This window comes from Myodes glareolus, chromosome 2 (genome assembly GCF_982192425.1).
Source record: "Myodes glareolus chromosome 2, mMyoGla1.1, whole genome shotgun sequence".
NCBI classification, from domain to species: domain Eukaryota; kingdom Metazoa; phylum Chordata; class Mammalia; order Rodentia; family Cricetidae; genus Myodes; species Myodes glareolus.
Window position 1 is genome coordinate 68235045 of NC_142027.1, and position 20527 is coordinate 68255571.

Genomic DNA, 20527 nt, shown 5'->3' on the forward strand with positions numbered 1-20527 from the left:
CTCAATATGCAACTAATTAACTTCTGCCTTGATCTTTAACTATGTCTTTCTGTCTTGGCTTTGGGGCTTGGATGGTTACCATTTTTCTAGGACTCTGGAGTGCATCATTAGGTGATTTGGATATGAATTTTTAAATGTGAGCACTCCTAACTAGAAACTTTCCTTTTACAATTGCCTTAGCCATATCCAAAGGGTTCTGGTAATCTGTGCTTCATTTAATTTGATTCTATGATTTTTAAAAACTTCCTGTTTTCTTCAATAAGTATACTGTCCTGTCTCCTTGCATTTATATGACTACTGTAATTTTTCAGGACTGTTTCTTTTTCTTTTTTTGGCTACTGATTTCTAATTTCATTGCACTATAATTTGATAAGATAAATTACTTAGACCCTTCGCATTTGGTAAGACTGATTTGTGGTCTAGACTGTGGTCTGCTTCAGAGAAGGCTCCACTGCACGAAGAGCAGAGCTCCTCTATCTCTGCCAGAATATCTTCTATATTCTGGTTAAGGACATTTCATGTGTGATGTAGTTCAATGCTGAAGTTTCTTTGTTGACTTTGCGTAGAGTGATGAGAAGACAACCCACGGGAGTTAGTTCTCTCCACCATGGGTCCCTGATTGAACTCAGGTATTCATGCTTCATGACAAGTACTGTTCCTCGCTGTGCCTTCTGCTGGCCATCTTTGTTGACCTAACTGGATGACCTACATGAAGATGGGAGGGCAACCGTAACTGCCCACTGTTACTGCACCAAGACCTACACAACTGCTTACATCTATTTGTCTGCTTTTCCTTTTTGGTTTGGTTTTGCCCCTAACTCTGGTACATATGTTTAACAGTTATGTTTTATTGCATGTTTTTAATCTTTTTTTTTAAATGTGTAAGTGCTCTGTTTGCCAGCAGAGGGCATCAGATTCTATTATAGAAGGTTGAGCCACCATGTGGTTGCTGGGAATTGAACTTAGGACCTCTGGAAGAGCAGCCAGTGCTCTTAACCTCTGAGCCATCTCACCAGTCAACAGTTATGTTTTATTGGTGAATTGTTCCCTTAATATGTTGTAGGCACATTTACACCACCGTGTGTCTGTGAAGGTGAGAGGACAACATGCAGGACCAGATGATTCCCTCCATCATGTGGTTCCCAGGGACTAAACTTAAGCAACTTGGCGGCAAGTGTCTTTATGTGCTGAGCCATCTGCCTAGCCCAGGCAGCTTATTCTTAAAACAATCTCCAGAACATTTTCTGAATCCTCTCTCTACCTGCATTGCTCTCTGCATGGCACACCCCACTGCACCACCCCTGCCCTGCTCTCCACAGGGCTCCACTGGCCTTTTCCTTCCACTGGGTTTTCACTTCCGCTGTGGATTTCAAAAGCTCTTTCTCTACTCTCCTTTCCACCAGTCACACAGGGACAGCCAGTCCGCTAGTCTGCAGTTCTCATTTCTCTTGTGCCTACAGCCGTTCTCTACACATACTTTGTTTTTATAGTTTAAAATTTACTTATTTTATGCTTACTGAGACAGGGCCTCACTATGTAGCCCTGACTGTCCTAGAACTCGTTCTATAGACCAGGCTGACCTAGAACACAGAGCTCCACCTGTTGCTGCCTCCTGAGTGCTGGAATTAAAGGTGAGTGCCACCACACCTGGCTTGGTTTTTACCTTTAATAATATACTTTCAAATAAAATTTAAACACATTTAAATATCAGCAGTATAATGCTGACAAAATGCTGTATCTCTGTAATTCTATCAGTACAGAGGACAGTTCTGTTTTGCCAGTAAGTTCCCACACCTCTCTGTAGTGAATTCTTGTCCCATTGTTACTGCTGTTAGAGACAAACACTGCTCTGAGGTTTTTACTTTGTAAGTCTTACATTAGTGTGGAAACTGAGTAACAGATCCTAAGGATACAGGCAAAGACTCTCAGGGAGTTTGCTACAAGATGCCACACACTGACTCCACTCAGGCGAACTCCAGGAATGGGCAGAACAGTGGAGGGGCAGATCAGTTGTCTGCTGGGCCGTGGGGTAGAAAAAGAACTAGCTTTGAGGGACAGGAGAGGAATGGAAATGTTGTGCATGCTGGCTTTGCTGGTCTCCCACACTCAGGACGCACTGCCCTGGCAGTCACTGTCTGTAAATCATGTCTCAGCAGAACCGCTGGAGCACTGGAAGCACTAGCCCTGCACTTCTGTAAATAATTCCAAGCAACGCTTGCTCCACACCCTCACCAGCACTTGGTATGGTCACTTTCCTTGAACTTAGTCATTTCTGCGATTCTATATGAATACAGTGACTTAGTTTGCACTCCTGTGATTAATAGTGATGCAGAGTACTTTGTTGTGTGTGCACTGACCATATAAATCTATCTGTGAGGAATCTTTTCAAGTCATTTCTCACTGGGTTGCTGATCACTAAGTTGCAGGTTCTCGATGTGCATCTGGATAAAGGTTGCCTTACATACGCTTTACCAATGTTTTCCCCAGGCTATGGCCATCATTTACTTTGTATGGAGAGCTGTAATTTTGATGAAGTTTAACCTATTTTTCCTTTTATAGCTACCACTGTCTCTGTGGTCAGCAGGATGTTCTTCTGTGTATGTGACGGGGTGCACGTGCATGTGGAAGCTTGAGACTCCCCACTTTATTTTTTGAGCACTGCCTTTCATTGCACCTGGAGCTCACTGAGTTGGCTAGGATGGCGGCCAGTCAGCTCCAGGAATGCACCTGTCCCTGTCTCTCCTGTTGGAGACATGTGTGCTGCCATGCCCAGGCTTTTATACAGGTGCTGGGGATCTAAATTCTCCTAGTCCCAGAGGTAGTTTCTCAGGAATTTTATAGATTTATTTCTTGCTTCTTTTTAAACGTACTTTTAAAAATATAACTTAATTAGAAATCTAAAAAGTAACAAATTCTATTTTACAAAATTAGTCTACTAGTATTTTATTTAATAAATCTTCCTAAGTGGAAAAATTGTACAAATAAATATTGATTGGGTTTTTTTTTGCTTGTTTTTGAAACAGGGTTTCATTAGCCCCATTAATTCCTGACCCTTCTGTCTCCATTTCTCAATGGCTGGGATTACAGGCAGGCACTACAATGCATGGCTAAAATAAAGTGTTCTTTGAAATCTACCTGGCCTTCAGGCTATATCTCTGTCATATTCTATCTTTAACCATACCATAAAGTTCAGTCTCCTTAACAAACTAGCCCCAAAGTAGCTTCAAATGCACTGGTAACTAGTATCAAGATGATGAAGTTGTATAGCACAATGGGGTTTATAGTGTAGCTTCTTAGTATAAGAAAATAGAACCCAAGGATTGTACAGTCTTGAACAAACCATCAAATAAGTTATCACTTCAGTGAGAATGTGCTCTTAAATGAGAGCATGTCTTGTTAAAGTCACTCCATCTATTTCAATTGAATTTGTGCATTGAGCATTGACCGAATGTCACACGACGTTCTAGGTGCTAAGAATGTTAGTATGTGCTGGGCGGTGGGATGTACACCTTTAATACAAGCACTCGGGAGGCAGAGGCAGGCAGATCTCTGTAAATTCTAGGCCAGTTTGGTCTACAGAACAAGTTCCAGGACAGCCAGAGAGCTGTTACACAGAGAAACCCTGTCTTAAAAAAATCAAAAACCAAAGGAAAAAAAAGAATATTAATTATGAATAAGTAATGGTCACTGGCTTTTAAAACATCAGGCTTGTTGAACAAAATAAATTCAGTGAGTAAGGTTACAGAGGCAGGTCTTTTTTTATTTTTATTTCAGTGGCTCACTCTGTAGTCTAGAGTAGATTCTGAACTCATGACCCTCCTGTTGGAGTTCCTGGGTGCTATTCCATGAGCACTGTTGTTTTCGCCTACATGTAAGTCTGTGTGAGGGTCTTAAATCCCCTGAAACTGGAGTCACAGACAGGTGTAAGCCTCCATGTGGTTGCTAGGAATTGAACCCAGGTTCTCTGGAAGAGCAGTCAGTGCTCGCAATCTCTGAGCCCTATCTTCAGTCCCACAGCTGGATTTTTCTTATCAGTCAGTGGTTCAGTATTTCCTTAGTTTGGGCTTGTTTTCACATCAACAAAAATAAACATGTTTAGTCAATAACATAAAGATGCTTAAAATTATCTTATCAAAAAGTAGGTCTCAGCCCAGCTTGGGGACGAATGTCTTTAATCCTAGTACTCCAGCACTTGGGAGGCGGAGAGGCAAGGGGATCCTCGAGTTCCAGACCAGTCTGGTCTATGGAGTGAATCCTAGACCAGTCAAGGCTACACAGTAAGACACTATCTCAAAACAAACAAAAAAATTCAACATCAAAAGATGGCTAAATCTAAGAACTGAAAGTATTAGCTTTCAGTTTATAAATAAATATAAATAAATAAAGTATTCTAGTTTTTACTGAATAGTCAAAGAGTTAAGGGATTCTTTGGAGGTCTGGACTCTTATCTGAATGAATCCTTGCCTAATAACACCGGTTTTAGGGCCATGTAAAGAACTTTCAGATTCAGAATATCTGTTATTTAGTATTATTGCTAGAGTATACGCAGTGCAAATATTGTATTGAAAACAAAGTTTGGAGAGGATAACAAACAGCGTAGTACCCTAAGAAGACAGAAACTCAGAACCAAGAGCCTCTAACTCCAAGTCTAGGCATTGAACAAATAAAACACTAAGTGTAACACAATTCTATTCATCTTCTGTACCTCTGAAAGAAAAACAGAAGTACAACATTTCATCCCCTGGTACTAGAGGACTAAATGAAACAATACATGAAAAACTTCCCTTCAGTATTATATTCATGGGGAGCTAGTTCCAGGATTCTTCACAGATACCCAAACCTAGGGAGACTGAAATGATGACATGTAAGATGTCAAGGCATTTCCATAAATTCTATGGATACCCTTTGTATTTTTGTTGTTGCTGCTAAGAAAGGGTCTTGAATTCCCTATGAAGCTAAGGATGATCTTCCCAAGTGCAAGGATTACAGGAATGTATCACCATACCCAGGAGGGTTTTTTGCTGTTGTTATTATTATTGTTTGTCTTTTGAGAAACTGTTGTCTAAAGTGAGTCCAAATTCCTGATTTCAAGTCATCCTCATGCTTAAACCTTCTGAGGGGTGGAACTCTAGACACATGTCACCATACCTGGAGACCCTCTGCCCGTGTACTTTACGTCATCTTTAGAGTACTCACGGCGTCTATGTACTACACAGGCCATGTAAATAGTTGCTGTGCTGCATTGCTGCCGAAGGAAAAATGACAACAACAAACTGTAATTTTTTTTTAACCCCTGAATACTTTTAATCTGCACTTGGTTGAATTCATGGAAACAGAGGGCCAGCTATATCTACATATATGCATCAAATTCACATTTCAGGAATATTCTGAAACAATAGTTTGTCTCTGAAAAAAAATGGAAAGTATAGGAAATAACCTAATGAGCGACCACAACTAGAGAGTATGACAGGAACTGTAATGCACTGCTTCTAAATTTTCTAATTCTTTTGGAGAGAAATGACATCTTTACACTGTTTAGGTTTCTCATTTACTTAGAAACTTGAAAGAACTTTGCTGCATAAATTCAAATCTTCTATCTGTTAGCAAGCATGCACTCAAGTCCTTTGCCAGGTAATGTAATATTTTATATATTTCACTGTGTATTTAAAATAACATAAGTACTATAATATTTACAAACATAAATTAGGCAGTCTCAGAACTAAGGAACAAGTCCCGGGGAAACAGGTTCTGCAAATAGTACCTCAGCCCTCAATCAAAGCGCACCACTCATTCCCAACATCTCTTCAGGTGGATCTTCAAACACACCTGCATTCACCATAATTAACCAACTGCCACTCAAAGCTCAAGAGCAGCAGTAGCAATTTCATGCTGCTACGCTGCTATTCCAGGAGAAGGAAGTTTTCCTTCCAAGAATCACCAGCTCCACCCGGGAAAAATCAATTGTGTGTACTCCAAAGAAAAGCCAACTTTGGTTTATTGTACATCTAAGAGTATCATATAAAACACTTTCATGAAAACAAAATAGGAAAATCAAGGTTTCCGTCCACACCTAACAAGTATTTCCATATTTTATGCAATTAACTGAGCTAGGAGGAAAGGCAAGGAGGAAGAGAATATAGATGGTAAAATGAAAACTCTTGGCAATAAGGATCCGAGTAATTGCATAGTCTTCACTGCCGAAACCCTCCTCCTGCAAGAGGTTTACACACCACACAATCTCTTCCAACTGCACAAAGCTCACCTGTTATGTCCTTGGCATCCTTTACCTGCTTCAGTCCTCTGACAGGGAACACTGAGCTGAGAGGGTGGTCTCAGTAGGCGTGGTTACAGTATGACTTTCATTTTCTTTACCGTATTAGTTTATGCTTAAGCAACTAGGTTAGAGTTGCTGTCCAAATATCCTTCACAGTGTCTAAGCCTTCAATCTAACAGCCAGACTAAGCACCCTAGAATGTCATTGCAAAGATCTTTCTGATGACTTTATGTGGAGGGAAGCAGTATTTTCTGATTGAATCAGTGTTTCTTTCATTCAATAACTATTTTCTGAGTAATTACTGTGTCTACCAAAAGGTCAGGTGAGTGAGGAATCCCGTATGGTTGGCAGAATCTGCACTGAACAGTAAGTGAAATCCCTGTGGAGTGAGTAGCATGCTATTCCCTGAGAAGTCCCGTTACATGTAAGTGTGGTTTTCAGACAGCTTCAGATTACTCCTTTGTAAAACACTTAATGTTTCATTTTAGTAATTTCTAATAAAGACTATAATAAGCTGCCTTTTCTGAACATGACACATATTTAATACACCACAGAAATGCCTGGCTACATCTGTTTTTAGAAACTACATGAACATTTGTTGATCTATTCTAGGCTGGGAGGTTCTCTATTGAGTAAAGTTCATGAGCATTGCAACATCTTTACTGGGGTATCTGCTGCATCTTTTACAAAGCTTTTTAATTTAATTCCTACACTTAAGACTGTTCCACATCTTACATGGCATGTGGTATATAGCTAAAGAATTCACAGACTAAAAGATCTCAAAGTGATATCAACATTCAACAACTTCTTAACACTTATAAAGGAAAATGAAGCAAAAACGTTCAAATGACTTGCAATAAATCAGAAATTTATTTCTTTTCAGTGGAGGAGCTAAGGTTAGTATTTAAGCCACTCAATCCAGTGAATTTCAACTGGGGGAACTGCCAGGGATACTGGCAATATTTGGCTATCTGAAAACCTTTCGATGTATTATTGGTATCTAGGTGGCCAGGATAATGCTAACCAACCACCTAATAGGGAAGAGTCTCTTCTAACAAAGAACCACAAAGTCAATAGTGACCAAGTTGTAAGAGACTGACAAGCACTCAGAAGATAAGAGTGTTACTTTTCTTCAGGCAATTTAAGAATAGAGTTTATCTGATTTCCCTTGTCATGTACTATAACAAAATAAGACATACTTACCACGAGCCAAATCCCAATGGTCTCCTTTCATAATCTGGCAAATCTGGAGCAATTTTACAAGCTTGTATGTTCAGGTATTTAAATATGTGGATTTTGCCTTTTATACATATCTAAATGAAATAACAAATTCAGTCAAATTACCATTCATCAAAAATATAGATGTTTAAAAAAATTAGTATTATTTTATGTGTGTGGGTGTTTTGCTTGTATGCATGTCTGTGTACCATGTGTATGCTTGGTGCCCACAGAGGCCAGAAGAGGATATTAGATCCCTTTGAATTAGAGTTACAAACAATTTTAAGCAGCCATGTAGACACCGGGTAGTGATCCTAGATTCCTGGAAAAATAGTCAGTGTTCTTAACTACCGAGCCACTTCTCCAGACCCATGGTGCTTTTTTAAAAATCATAACTAGCTTTTTGTGTAACATAAACTGGAATTTAAGGCATCTCTATTAAATATATAGTGTATTAATTAAGAAAACTATCATTGGTCCAATGATTATTTAAGGGTTTTGTTTTTTAGCTACTAGAAAATTTCAGTAACAGAAGTAATTTATGATTATAAATACTGTTACATATCAAGTAAATTTAACAATACTGACTTGCTATATACATTCAGGACTTTGTAGACTTCTCTCTAGGCATGAATTAATCACATACAATTATATTTTTAATGCTCATCTCTATAGGAAAGAACTATAAATGATAAAATGGAGAAATTTATACACATAATTTTGTTGTGACCTGTCTCATGAGTCAAACAAATACTTTATGCTGATGAAACTCTTTATAATTTGGGTCTTAAAATGTCCCCCAAAGATTTTTGTGTCAAAATCTTAGTTGTTAGCAGATGGGCTTTTAAGAGTTGAATGGATCAGGTAGGCTCTAATGTGATCAATGAATGAATGCATGATGATTTCATGGCTAAATGGTCCGGCAGGAGACAGCCTGGCTGCAGGAAGGCAGTAAGAGGGTACACTGCTGAAGGCTATATTCAGTCTGACGCCATCCTCTCTGTTCCTGTCTCCTGGCTACCGCGAGGTGAGTGGTTTGCTCTATCACGTGCTCCTGTTGCCATGACTATGTCTCACCATGGGCATTAGTTGGCCGACCACAGGCTAAACCTCTGAAACCAGGAGCCTTCCTTCTTCTCTTTTACTTACTTTCTCCCAAGTACTTTATCACAGATTAAAAACCGACTAACAGATCTTTTTATAGCTATAAAGTTCACATATGACTTTTACAGATTCTATAATGACTGTCATAAGCTTATATAAAAATTATTTTAAAAAAAACTGCAAAGTGAGGGTTGGAGAGACGGCTTGCAGGTAAAGGCACCTACTGCCTATGCTGGGGATAGGAGTTTGAGCCCTGTAACTCACAAAAAGATAGATAACAACTCCAAGAAACTGTCCTCTGAATTCCACACATCAGAGCAAATGTACACAGACACAATGGAAAAAAAAACTTTACAAAATTTCAAAGTGAAAATTATGGGCTTGACAAATATTTTATAGATTATAGAATTTGAACTACCTTTTGGTTATCATTTTCATTTTAGTTACCGGCAAACAAATGAACCAACTGGCTAAATGAGAAACTTAACATTTCAGGAAACAGAAAGGCACAAAAACAATGGTAACAAAAATACATTGATAATTTTATAGTTTGGAAAGTTGTTTATGGCATTTATATATTCCAATTCAAGCCTTAATAGAAAATTACAAAAGAAATAAAAATTTTATTAGAAAACTAGTTTTTGAGGAATTCTTCAATTTCAAGTGCCTAAGGGCTGGGGAGAAAGCTCCAGGAAAATGCTTGCCCCTGAGGCAAGTAACAGGTCCTGAGTCTGGATCTTTAGGACCCACACAAAAGCTGGGTGTACCATACATGTACAGCATGTGTACCATATGGTACAGCAGTGTGCACCATACATGCGGGAGGTGGGGCCAGGCTAGCTGACTCACGGTGAGCTCCAAGCTCAGGTGGGAGATAACAAACACGAACAGTAAGGGTAGAACAACTGAGGAAGACACCAGCTGTCAACTTCTGGTGCACACGGAAGTGCCAGCCTAGCGACAGGGATGCTGGTGGGAATGTCAGAATCTTGGGGAGTGGGGGGCGTCGATGACACACAGAGGATGTCTCTTACGAGAACTCTGCCACAGACATCAGACTTTCAGCAAACTCCCCATGTTTACCTGTGCAGGAGGTGATTGCAGTGGGTTGTTTTCTAGGGTGATCACCTGGAGGTGCCTAAGGTTCCGATAGCACACAGGGATGGCTGTGACTTTATTGCACGAGAAGTCTAGTCGTATCAGAGGCACCTCTGCCAGCTCTGCATGCAAGGAAAATACAACAATCACTGATATTTTACATACACAATTTTTACAATACCTCCAGTTAAATACAGTGGATTCAAAGACCATTGATCTCTATTTCTAGTGACGGACAAGGTATAAAATATAATCTGATTATTCTGAGGAGAACTACCAAAATTCAAGCAGCTTGACTCCCCTTTTTGATCCCAGAAGTATTTAGTTCTCAGACACCGGACACCATTCAAAAAAAAAAAAAAAAAGATAAAAAAGAGGATAGCAAAGGAGTGAGATAGAGGTTGGCAGCTGAAAATGAGGATGCAAAAGGAAACACACTAATGGCAATCCCACCCACGTTCCCATCTGCTGTCTTAGCCCTACTTCTAAATGCCAGTAATTACAAATACGTGCAATCATATAGAGGAAATGCTAGTCATATCTTTCTCTGGAGAAACTACACAGTCCCATATAAAAGATCTTTAGAGACTGTGGTGGTTTGAAAGAAAATGGCCCCCATAGGCTCATAGGGAGTAGCACTATTAGGAGGTGTGACCTTGTTAGAGAAAGTGTGTCACTGGGGATGGGCTTTTTAGGTCTCAGAGGCTCAAGCCAGGCCTAGTGTGACTTTCCCTTCCTGCTGTCTGATGATCCAGATGTAGACTCTCAGCTGCCCCTCCAGGGCCATGTCTGTCTGTGTGCCATCATGCTCCCTGGCTTGATGATAATGGACTAAACTGCTGAAACTGTAAGCCAACCCCAGTAAAACAGTTAAATTTTTTTTTGTTTTTTAAAAGAGTTGCCACAGTCATGGTGTCTCTTCATAGCAATAGAAACCCTAAGACAAATACTGATATTGAGTTTTCCCCCATAAAATATATAGCCTCCTGCTTAATTATTTTTCAACAATTCTACCCAATGTATTCAAAACTTCTATGATGATGTGCATAAATTACATATGAACCACAGAAACTGAGAGATCTCCAACAACCTGTAAGACAGAAAGACCAATGAAATAATAAAAGAAAAACAAAGAAAGTAAGAAGAAACAGGAATATAGGAACAGAGGGAAATTTGAAAAGCTAGGTTGTCTTTAATTTCTAAGAAATATAACATGGAATCACTTAAAAAAATTTCTAAAAAGTCACAGAAGAACAAGCATTCTACATATAATGGTAGAAACTAAAAACTGTTGTGAATGAATTCCTGAAATTAAAAATTCAAGAATGGGGGCTGGAGAGATGGTTCAGCGGTTGAGAGCACTGGCTGTTCGTCCAAGGAACAACTGGGTTCAATTCCGGGCTCCTACATAGTAGCTCATAGCTGTCTATAACTCAAGTTCCAAGGGATCTGACACCCTCACACAGGCATACATGTAGACAAAACACCAATGAACATAAAATAAAAATAAATAACTCTTAAAATAAAATAGTTAAAAAATTCAAGAATGGCTTGAACTGTTTTACTCTAGGGTGGCAAAAATGGCAAAGAAAGGACACGTAAGAAAAATCAAAGGATCAAAGATTTAGACATAACATTCAATTTGAAACGTGGAACAAAAAAGCCAGAAAAATTATTAGAAAGAGAGAGAGGCCAGCAAGAGGACTCAGTAAGTAGGTGTGGGAGCACATGAAAGAGTTAGAGGCAGGAGGATCCCTGTGAGTTCGTGGCCAGCTTGGTTTACATAGAGCTCCAGGACAGCCAGAGTTACACAAGGGAGCATAGGGAGAGTCTGTCTTTAAAAAAAAAAAAAAAAAAAGACTCAGCAGACAAAGGAGCCTGCTGCCAAGTCTCAAGAGTCTGTCCCCTGGATTCACATGACAGAAGGAATGAACCACACATTTGCACTGTGGCACAGCACACATATGTCCTTAAATGAATCATAAACAGTCAGCCCACTCTATGGCAGCATCTTCACTTCTGTGACTCCTGTCAGTGACTAGGAAAAAAGGGAAGATCTTAAGTCTTCCAAACTGCAAAGGCTGGAACAGAGGAACGGTTTTAGAGAGAGCATCCCACGTGCAGTTGCCAGGTCTCAATGCAAGTCAGTTAGGTGCAGGAATGTACCCAGAACACTCAGGAGCCCAGGTAGCAAGCAGCACTGCCAGCAGAAGTGCAGTCAGGTTGGGCTATAATGGTGAGTTCCAGGCTAGCCACAACTATATACCAAGACTACGTCTCAAAAACAAACAAACAAACGCTCCCCTCCCCAAACCACCATTTAAAAACAGTCAAGAAATAACAGATGAAATAGCCAACGAATTTAATGAAAATTCTCTTGGCCACTGAAAGTTGGGGGGAAGGTGAAGAAAATGAATATTAACAATTACTTTAAGCTTTTAATTATCTTTTAAATTTAGCTAAAATTAATTTAAAAATTAAAATGGCAATGAACCAAAAGATATGTTATCAACCAAAATACAATGTAATAGATTACTAGTAAATGCTTAAACTTGCTGTCATCTCAGGTTAGTTAACTTGCTGATTACAAACCATGCAATTAAACATTTACAACAGTATAACTTATATTTCCAACAATTTATAGCAGAAATAAAATTTTATGATAAAATCATGACACTGTACTGTCAAATTTCATTAAAACCTCAATGTTGCTAGGTATGGTGGCATTAACCTGCCATCCCAGACTCATAAGGCTAAGGCAAGAGGATTGTGAAATTGACGACAGCGTAGGCTATACAAGTCTATTTCAGGGAAAAAACCCCAAATACACACATAAAATCCCAAACTTCAATATTTTCATCAGTAATCTTACTCCATGAACAAGTTAGAAGATGGTGAGCAGGCCCTGAATAAAGCGATAGCTCCAGAGAGAATTTTGGATCGGGAACTGAATGTGTGTTGCTGGGTATCCCAGCTACAAGATAGGGGCGGTAAATTTTGGGACAGCCAAGGCAAGTTGGACTCTGTTTGAAAAGGAAAACAAAATAAAATAAGAAAAGTAGCAGCACAGCTTCATGATAACACCTTGCTTAATTAACATGCACAAGGCTCTGTTTTTATTCTCAGTCCTTGAGAGAGAGAATGAATTAATGTGCTGCATTATTAGGGCATAGGTCATAATTCTTGTTTTACTGGGAGCTTCTGTTCCTATCTTGAGTAGGTAGCAAATGCCAATAGGCAATGGAGGAAGGGCTTGAAGGCAAATGGGGTTGGTGTGAAGGCTACCCGACAAGTTCAGTGAGAACATGTGGGGTGCCGGGTAGTGCATGGTGATAAATGTATAAAGGTGAACTGAGAAAATAATTTCCTAATGTGTTTACTTCAGATCCAAAATGTCAAATGTATGTAAAAACTAAGTATTTCATTAGATAAAATTGGAATAATGTTTGGGTTTTATAGTAGAAACAAAAACATCATTAGTTAACATTTATTAAATTCTGTCATATCTTATAGAACCTAGATCATTGTTATGAAAATATTTCTGAAGATTTTCTTTCTGTTTTTGCTGCTTTTTTTCTTCTTTAGTTTTGAGACAGGGTCTCTCTCTAATCAAGGCAGGCCTCACTCACACTCATGATCATCCTGTCTCTACCTCCCCAGTACTGAGGTTAGAGGCACATGTCATCACAGATTTCTTATTTTTAAATATAAATTCTGAAATGTTCATGAACTTTTTTCTAGAATTTACTTTGAATTAATCTAGAGGATTAGGGTAGAAAAATGTGGGTGAGAGGATAAATATGTGTGTGTGCATATGTGTGTGAAATAAAAATCACCACAAGCTGACCATTGCAGCACCATGTGACAGGCACAAAGAAGTTCATTTATTTAAGAAATTTTTGCTGGGCAGTGGTGGCGCACGCCTTTAATTCCAGCACTTGGGAGGCAGAGGCAGGCAGATCTCTGTGAGTTCGAGTCCAGCCTGGTCTACAAGAGCTAGCTCCAGGATAGGCTTCAAAAAAAAAAAGAAAAAGAAAAAAAGGAAATTTTTCCATAATTAAATTTAATAAATATAGTCTGAATTTTGTTTTCATTTGTAGCCTTTTCTTTCATAGATTTGTATTCATGAGCATGCAATAAAGTTTAATTTGTTTAATCATTTCTGTTATTCAAATCCACATCAGAGTTTACAGTTCACCTAAGAAAACCTACTTCTACTACAGTCTCTCACATTGTTTGTTAATACATATCACCTACACATGCTGAATTAGACCCAGCCTGAACTTTTCTAGTAAAGAATAAAATTAAGTTCAACTCAAACTCCATTGATCCTACTTAATTTTCAAAGTCCATTTATAAATCAGGGCTAACTATAGAACGCCTTGCATCACACCAGACTGTCAAGCATGCTACATTTCTGCCCATCGCCATGCTTAGTTAAATTCACAACGACACTCTCCTCAAGGGCCAACTACAACAATTCAGAAGTCAACAGGATCTAAAATGAAATCTCTGAGCAAGAGTTATTAAAACTTTTCTCTTAAGTTTTTGTTATTATTTTGTTAGTATTAAGGGCTGGACCTCCAGCCTTGACTGTGCTAGTCAAGTGCTCTAGCACTGAGCTGTATCCCCAAACCCTCTTCAATTCTCTCTCTTTCTTTCTGAAGACAGTGTCTTGCTGTATTGCCAGGCTGGCATGAGACTCATGATTCTTGTCCGTTAATTTTGAATTTCAGACAGGGTTTCACTCAGTTGCTCATGCTGTGATCTTCCTGTCTTAGCTTCTTGAGTAGCTGGGATAACAGGCCCATGGCACAAGACCCAGCTCTGAACAGCTTCTAAAGTGCACAATCTAGATGATGCTAACTCAAAGAGCCTTCAGATCTCAAACACTGGCTCTAACTCATACATATTTTCAACTTGTGCCCATCAGTCTGAGAGATCTTTATAATAAAAAGACAAATACCAACAAAACAATTATTTCATAGTTTCTTACCTTCAGGCAAGCGTACTAGATGATTTCTTCTTACATTAAAGTCTCTCAAGGCTTCCAGATTACCAATTTGGGAAGGTACAGTTTGAATTTCATTGCAGCTCACATCCTATTTCAAAAGAGCACAAAGGTATGATTATTCTAACCACAAACTTGCTTGCTTTAAGATACTTACAAAAAATGGTATTAGGCAAGATAATACCTACATTCCTTCATGGTAATAATATATATTATAATAATATGATAGGTATATGTATTATCATTCTTCATCTAAGAATAATTCAGTTTGTACTCTCATTTAATTATAGGCTTTTGAGTAATTGTTCAAATTTTATATAGGTTTACAGAAAATTCTGAAATTAAAATGATATGGCAAAAAAATGATATGGCTTAAGATATAAATAAAAGGCCTAGAGTATCAGATTCAAAGAAGATGTTGATGAAAAGATAAAGCAGAAAATGATATATTTTATTTTATACTGCTCTAATTAAAATAAAAAAATACAACAATGATAAAAATTAAATGAAAATTACTTCACAGAAAAGCTCTCATTTTTCAAAATATCAGTTTGGCTGGTCAAGAATATAAAATTAAAATGTATACAATGACTAATTTTTATCCAACTGAATACAAAGAGAAATAATAAGTTGTACACAAATCAGAGGCTATGAAAAACAGGCCACTATTATCCAGTCAGTCTGAGTCTAATACAAACGATATGAAGGAAGTATGCTGGTAGCTTGCTTACATGCTTGATCCAGTGGGTCCGAAAAAAGTGCCTATCTACAGCTTCCAAGATGAATAAGTTCAGAATTCCATAAGTCTGAGGCCAGCCAGAATAACTTATAAAACCATAATTATGTACAGTAGAAGGAAGCTCAAGCTTCACATGAATACTTGAAAGTCCTCCAATACATGAGTGAAAAAAAGATAGCTCATATCCTACTTGCAAATGCAGTTTGCTTATCATAAACCTCAATATGCTTTTGACAGCTTTAAAACTTGTTATTACATTTATTATTTATTTGTGGACTTGGGGGGGGGGGACCTTTGTGTGTGGAGGCCAGAGAACAGTCTGTGGATTTGGTTTTCTCTCCTCATCATATGGGCCTCAGGGGACGAACTCGGGTCATCAGGCTTGGCCGCACACACTTACCTGTTGACCCATCTCGCTGGCCCAGACATTACTTTGTTTTTCTCAAAAGAGAAAAGAATATAATTTTCACCTTTCATTAATGACAGAAGTAGAATCAAAAATTAGACTTTTAAGTTCAGTGTTCTAAGCAACAAAATTTAAGGGTAGTGAAAGAGGTTGAAAAGGCAAGAAAAGTGAGTCTGTGGTAAAGGTCTTAGTAATTTGTGATGTGTCTCTTGGAAAACATCTGTGTTGATAAAAAGCCATTTACTTCCACCCAGAAACGACAGTGGAAGAGAGAGAGAAGGGCATGGTGAAAAGAATACCAGTAGTCAGTCAGCAGCTTTGAAGTCACTCATTCTTTCTCTTTCGGGAATGATGGAGGGCAGGGGAGCACCTTCTGTAGAAAACTAGAAGCATGTCTCTATCTTTTGAGTACTTAGGACTGAATAAGTATTTAAAAGTTTCAACAATTTGACAACAGAATTTGGGAAACTAAGGTAGGGAGACTGAGTTCAAGGCCAATTTAAGCTACAAAGTAAGGCCTTTTCTTAAAAAGAAAAGAAACAAAAAGAATATAATCAAACTGTACTATATGAAAAAAAATTTAGATAAAAATAAATGTTATATTCCGTCTATCATGGAAAAAAATAAACAAAAGAACTTAAAAGTATAAGTTATGCCTACTTCTTGCTAACAAGCCAAGTTCTAAAGAATGCCCCAAGACAAACATTTTAGATTTTATTTCCAAAGTCCAGTAGCTCAAAAAAAAAGTAGCCTAAAATCCCAACTCTATATTGAATGTCTGTGAATATATGTTTAAACATACAACGTGTTATATTTAAGTCCCTCCTATCAAGGTAATCTAATTTGTCCAATTAGATTTATACCATTTTCTTCCGTTTACAGCCATCTTTATCAATAAACCACACACAAAAAACTAAATTTCAATGGACACAGTTGCATTTGACTATTTCATGCAATATGAAACATAGGCTTTAGTTCAAACAGGCTGATTTCCAATTGTTGGGTTATATAGTCTCTGGCAGACTACAACATCTGAGTACTGTTTTTTTTTTTTTAGTTATAAAATGCAGACAATAATAGAAGCCAGCTCATAATATGATTTTGAGGATATACATAGTATAACTCTTTGTTATTTCATTTATTTATTTTGGTTTTTTGAGACAGGGTTTTTCTGTGTAGCTTTGGCTGTCCTAGAACTCACTCTGTAGACCAGGCTGGCCTCAAATTCAGAGATCCACCTGTCTCTGCCTCCCAAGTGTTGGGATTAAAGGGATGCACCACCACCACCACCCAGCTAATCTGACTATTAACTCACAACATAAATACTTAAGAGATGGTATCTTATATATTCACAAATAATAGTAGATGAAGTTTAATATATCCTAGAAAATATATAAAAGCAAATTACAATTGGTTACTATTTCAAGGGTACGGCAAGAAAAAACAAACACACAAAAAACAAACACTAACTTTTGGAGTGCCCATACACTGGTAACAGCTAAGACAAATCATAAAAATATTGACAATATGAAAATTTTAATTTGAAAACTCAACTACATCATTAACTTACATCTTAAAAGTTTAGTAACACAGAAATCATTTAATGCTGGTTAGAAAATAATCAATGACATTTCCCCATTTTGTGTGGAGATGTTAAGACTTGTACATTGAAGTCTTTTTTATTTATACATCAAGCCAACACTATAAAATTATTTTTAAAACAATCTTAAACATACAGAAGACTGCAGACATGTTGGACAATGAAACAATAAAATGTTAACTTACAAGTTCCGTCAAATGTCTGAGATGTCCAATTTCTTCAGGAAGTGAGACCAATTTGTTATTACTAGCAATTAAGACTTTCAATGGTAAATTACATAAGTGTACTGGCAATGTCGACAGCTGGTTCCGACTAAATGTAAGTAGAGAAAGAGCAGTCAGACACCCCTGATAAAAATGCTTCCATTTTCCTCATTTCAGACACAAAAAGAAGTCTTACAAGAAACAAATAGGATACTAGATTTGAGTTCCTGCCAGTTTAATCATTCCCAGCCAATAAAATTTTTAAACAGGTAACAGGAATTTTTGTTTATTAAAAAAAATGAAAATCAGAAACACAAAATAATAAAGCATATCTATCATTAGTATAAAAACAAATTGAAATTTTACTATGTAAATTTAATCCCATAATAATTCTTTTAGGGTCAAGTCCTTCCCCATTTTCAAGATCTTTTTCTTGATTAATATAGCTTACGGACCTTTTAATTTTTTTGATTCAATAATAATCTACTCCTATGCATACCGATTAAGAAAAGTTAACATTTACACACAAACTTCTCTAGTTGTGTGATTTTTGAACATGATTTTTAAAACTGCTAGAACAAAGTATCTTAATGGAACAGACTCTATTTTTTACGGTTTTACTTTTATTTTTAATTAATGTCTATGAGTGTGAGAGAGCAGCATATGCAGCACTCAGAGGCCAGAAGAGAGCAGCAGATTTCCTTGTAGCTGCAAGTACAGGCAGTTGTGAGCTGCCTGACGAGGATGCTGGGAGCTGAACTCAAGTTCTCCAAAAGAGCATTTTAGCTTTTAACTACTAAATCATCTCTCTAGACACAGGGATGGATTTTTTTAAAGGCATATAAACTGGGTAACAAAATATTTATTAGAAATACATGTCCAAGGTCCAACGAGAAGGCTCAGTACTGGGTAAATACTGGCACTTCCGGCAAGTATGGCAACCTGAACCCAATCTCTAGAACCCACATGAAAGTGAAGTGGAGAACCAACTCCACAAAGTTGTCCTTTGCCTCTATGCATGCATTTCAGCACACACCCAACACTCACATTATGCACACATCAATGCTGTGTGTATGTGTGAACCTAGAGCCTTGTGCATACCAGGCTAGTGCTCTACCACCAGCTAAACTGTACCCCAGTCCATCAGATCTAGTATTTACTAGAAGCTAATTTGAAAATGTAACTGGAGAACCACAGTTGAGAGACTTCAACAAGCCTATTAAGCTAATGGCTAGTAGGATCTGTTAATTATGCAAAGCTAAAAAATAAAAGGGGAAGAGAAACAAGAGAAACATGGGAGAAACCATTATTATATCCTAAGAACATACTAGAAACTGTTGGTGTGAACAAGTAACATAAATAACCGTAAACATCTTAGTGACAGAGAGGAGAAAGTTAAAGATCATATAAAACTACTTTTTCTAAAGGAGTACTATTCTTACCTAATATTTAAGAATGTCAGAGCTTGTAAATTTAGAATGGCCTCTGGGATATACCGAATACAATTCTGGTATAGGTTAAGACTTTCCAGAGAGACAAAGTGACATGCTTCCATAGGAATTTCTGAGAGGCGATTTCGTGACAAGTCTGAAACAAAAGAGAAAAGCTTAGGACAATTCTTTGGAACTTGTTTTACTGAAATTCATTAGTATTCTTTATAATAACTTGAATTCTCTAGAATTCCTATTGTGAAAACTGGTTCAGCATAAACTTTAAATTATTAACTGACCAAGCAAACCACTAAACATTTATCTTTAAACTGTTGCTGGGAAATGGTTCCTTTTTACTTTCCACACACACTAAAACATTGGTCACTTATTATACCAAAGCTGTATCATTAAATTCCAAATATCATCAGAAACAGATGGATTCCTCCCCCAAAATTCACCTTCCCAAGTAGGTTTATGGGGGGGGGGGGGCGGGGAGAGAGACAGACAGACTGCCCTGAAGCATTCATGGAGGCCAGAGGACAACTCTCCAGAGTAGGCCTTGGGACTCAGAGGTCAGCTTGTCAGGGCTGGGCCGCAAGCACCTTTTATTCTCTAAGCCATCTCCTCAGCCCACCGCCCTACTCTTTCTCAAAGAAGTCAAAGTCCTTTGTTAAAATAGACTCAGGAACCTTCTTTGCTCCCAATGACACAATCCGAACCTCAATAAAAATAGTACTTGAGGGCCTGGAGAAATGGCTCAGTAATTAAAATGTTTGCTGCTTTTCTAGAGGACCACCGGGCAAATCACAACTGCCTCTATCTCCAGCTCTAGGGGATCAGACCTCTCTGGTCTCCGTAGGCAGGCAGGCAGGCAGGCAGGTAGGCATGCACATACATTAAAGAAAAAGGAAAAAAATGTTTTTCTGAGAAAGGGTCTCGCTGTGTATCCTTGGCTTCCCTGGAACTTGATCTGTAGACCAAGCAGGCCTCGAAATCACAGAGATCTGTCTGCCTCTGCATCTCATGAGCTGGGATTAATGGTGTACGTCAGCACTGCCTAGCCTAAAATTTGAAAACCTTTTTTCAAAAAAATAATTTCAATGAATCAAATCCATCATCCATATTCACATGAGTATAAAATGATACACCCCTCAAAGAGACAGAAAACTAATTCATTAGCTTATGAACTGATAAGAATCCACCACTTATCTTGCCTTTCCTATATAAGAACATCATTGAGTGAGTAACTAGATATTCTATCAAAGAGTTAGATGATGAAATAAAAGCATCCTAGTTATGGGTGAAGAAAAAAAACAGGATATCACTATTTTACAACTGCCAACGAAGTAATGGATATAGAATAGAGCATAAGTGGCTATCAACTTTTAAAAACTCTGTTTTCTTGTGTGTGTGTGTGTGTGTGTGTGTGTGTGTGTGTGCATGT

General features: G+C 37.9%; 1 protein-coding gene across 24 annotated transcripts in view; it reads right to left on the reverse strand.

Annotated features, from left to right (window-relative positions):
* Positions 1-20527, reverse strand: part of Lrch3 (leucine rich repeats and calponin homology domain containing 3) — a 108934-nt gene that overhangs the window by 49632 nt on the left and 38775 nt on the right. For all 24 annotated transcript variants that reach the window (XM_048454086.3, XM_048454073.3, XM_048454078.3 and 21 more), the window contains exons 2-6: positions 19096-19240; positions 17636-17762; positions 14691-14796; positions 9680-9816; positions 7478-7587 (exon numbers count right to left, since the gene is read on the reverse strand). In XM_048454086.3, the coding sequence (XP_048310043.3) occupies positions 7478-7587; positions 9680-9816; positions 14691-14796; positions 17636-17762; positions 19096-19240 (625 nt within the window). The remainder of the gene's footprint in view (positions 1-7477; positions 7588-9679; positions 9817-14690; positions 14797-17635; positions 17763-19095; positions 19241-20527) is intronic.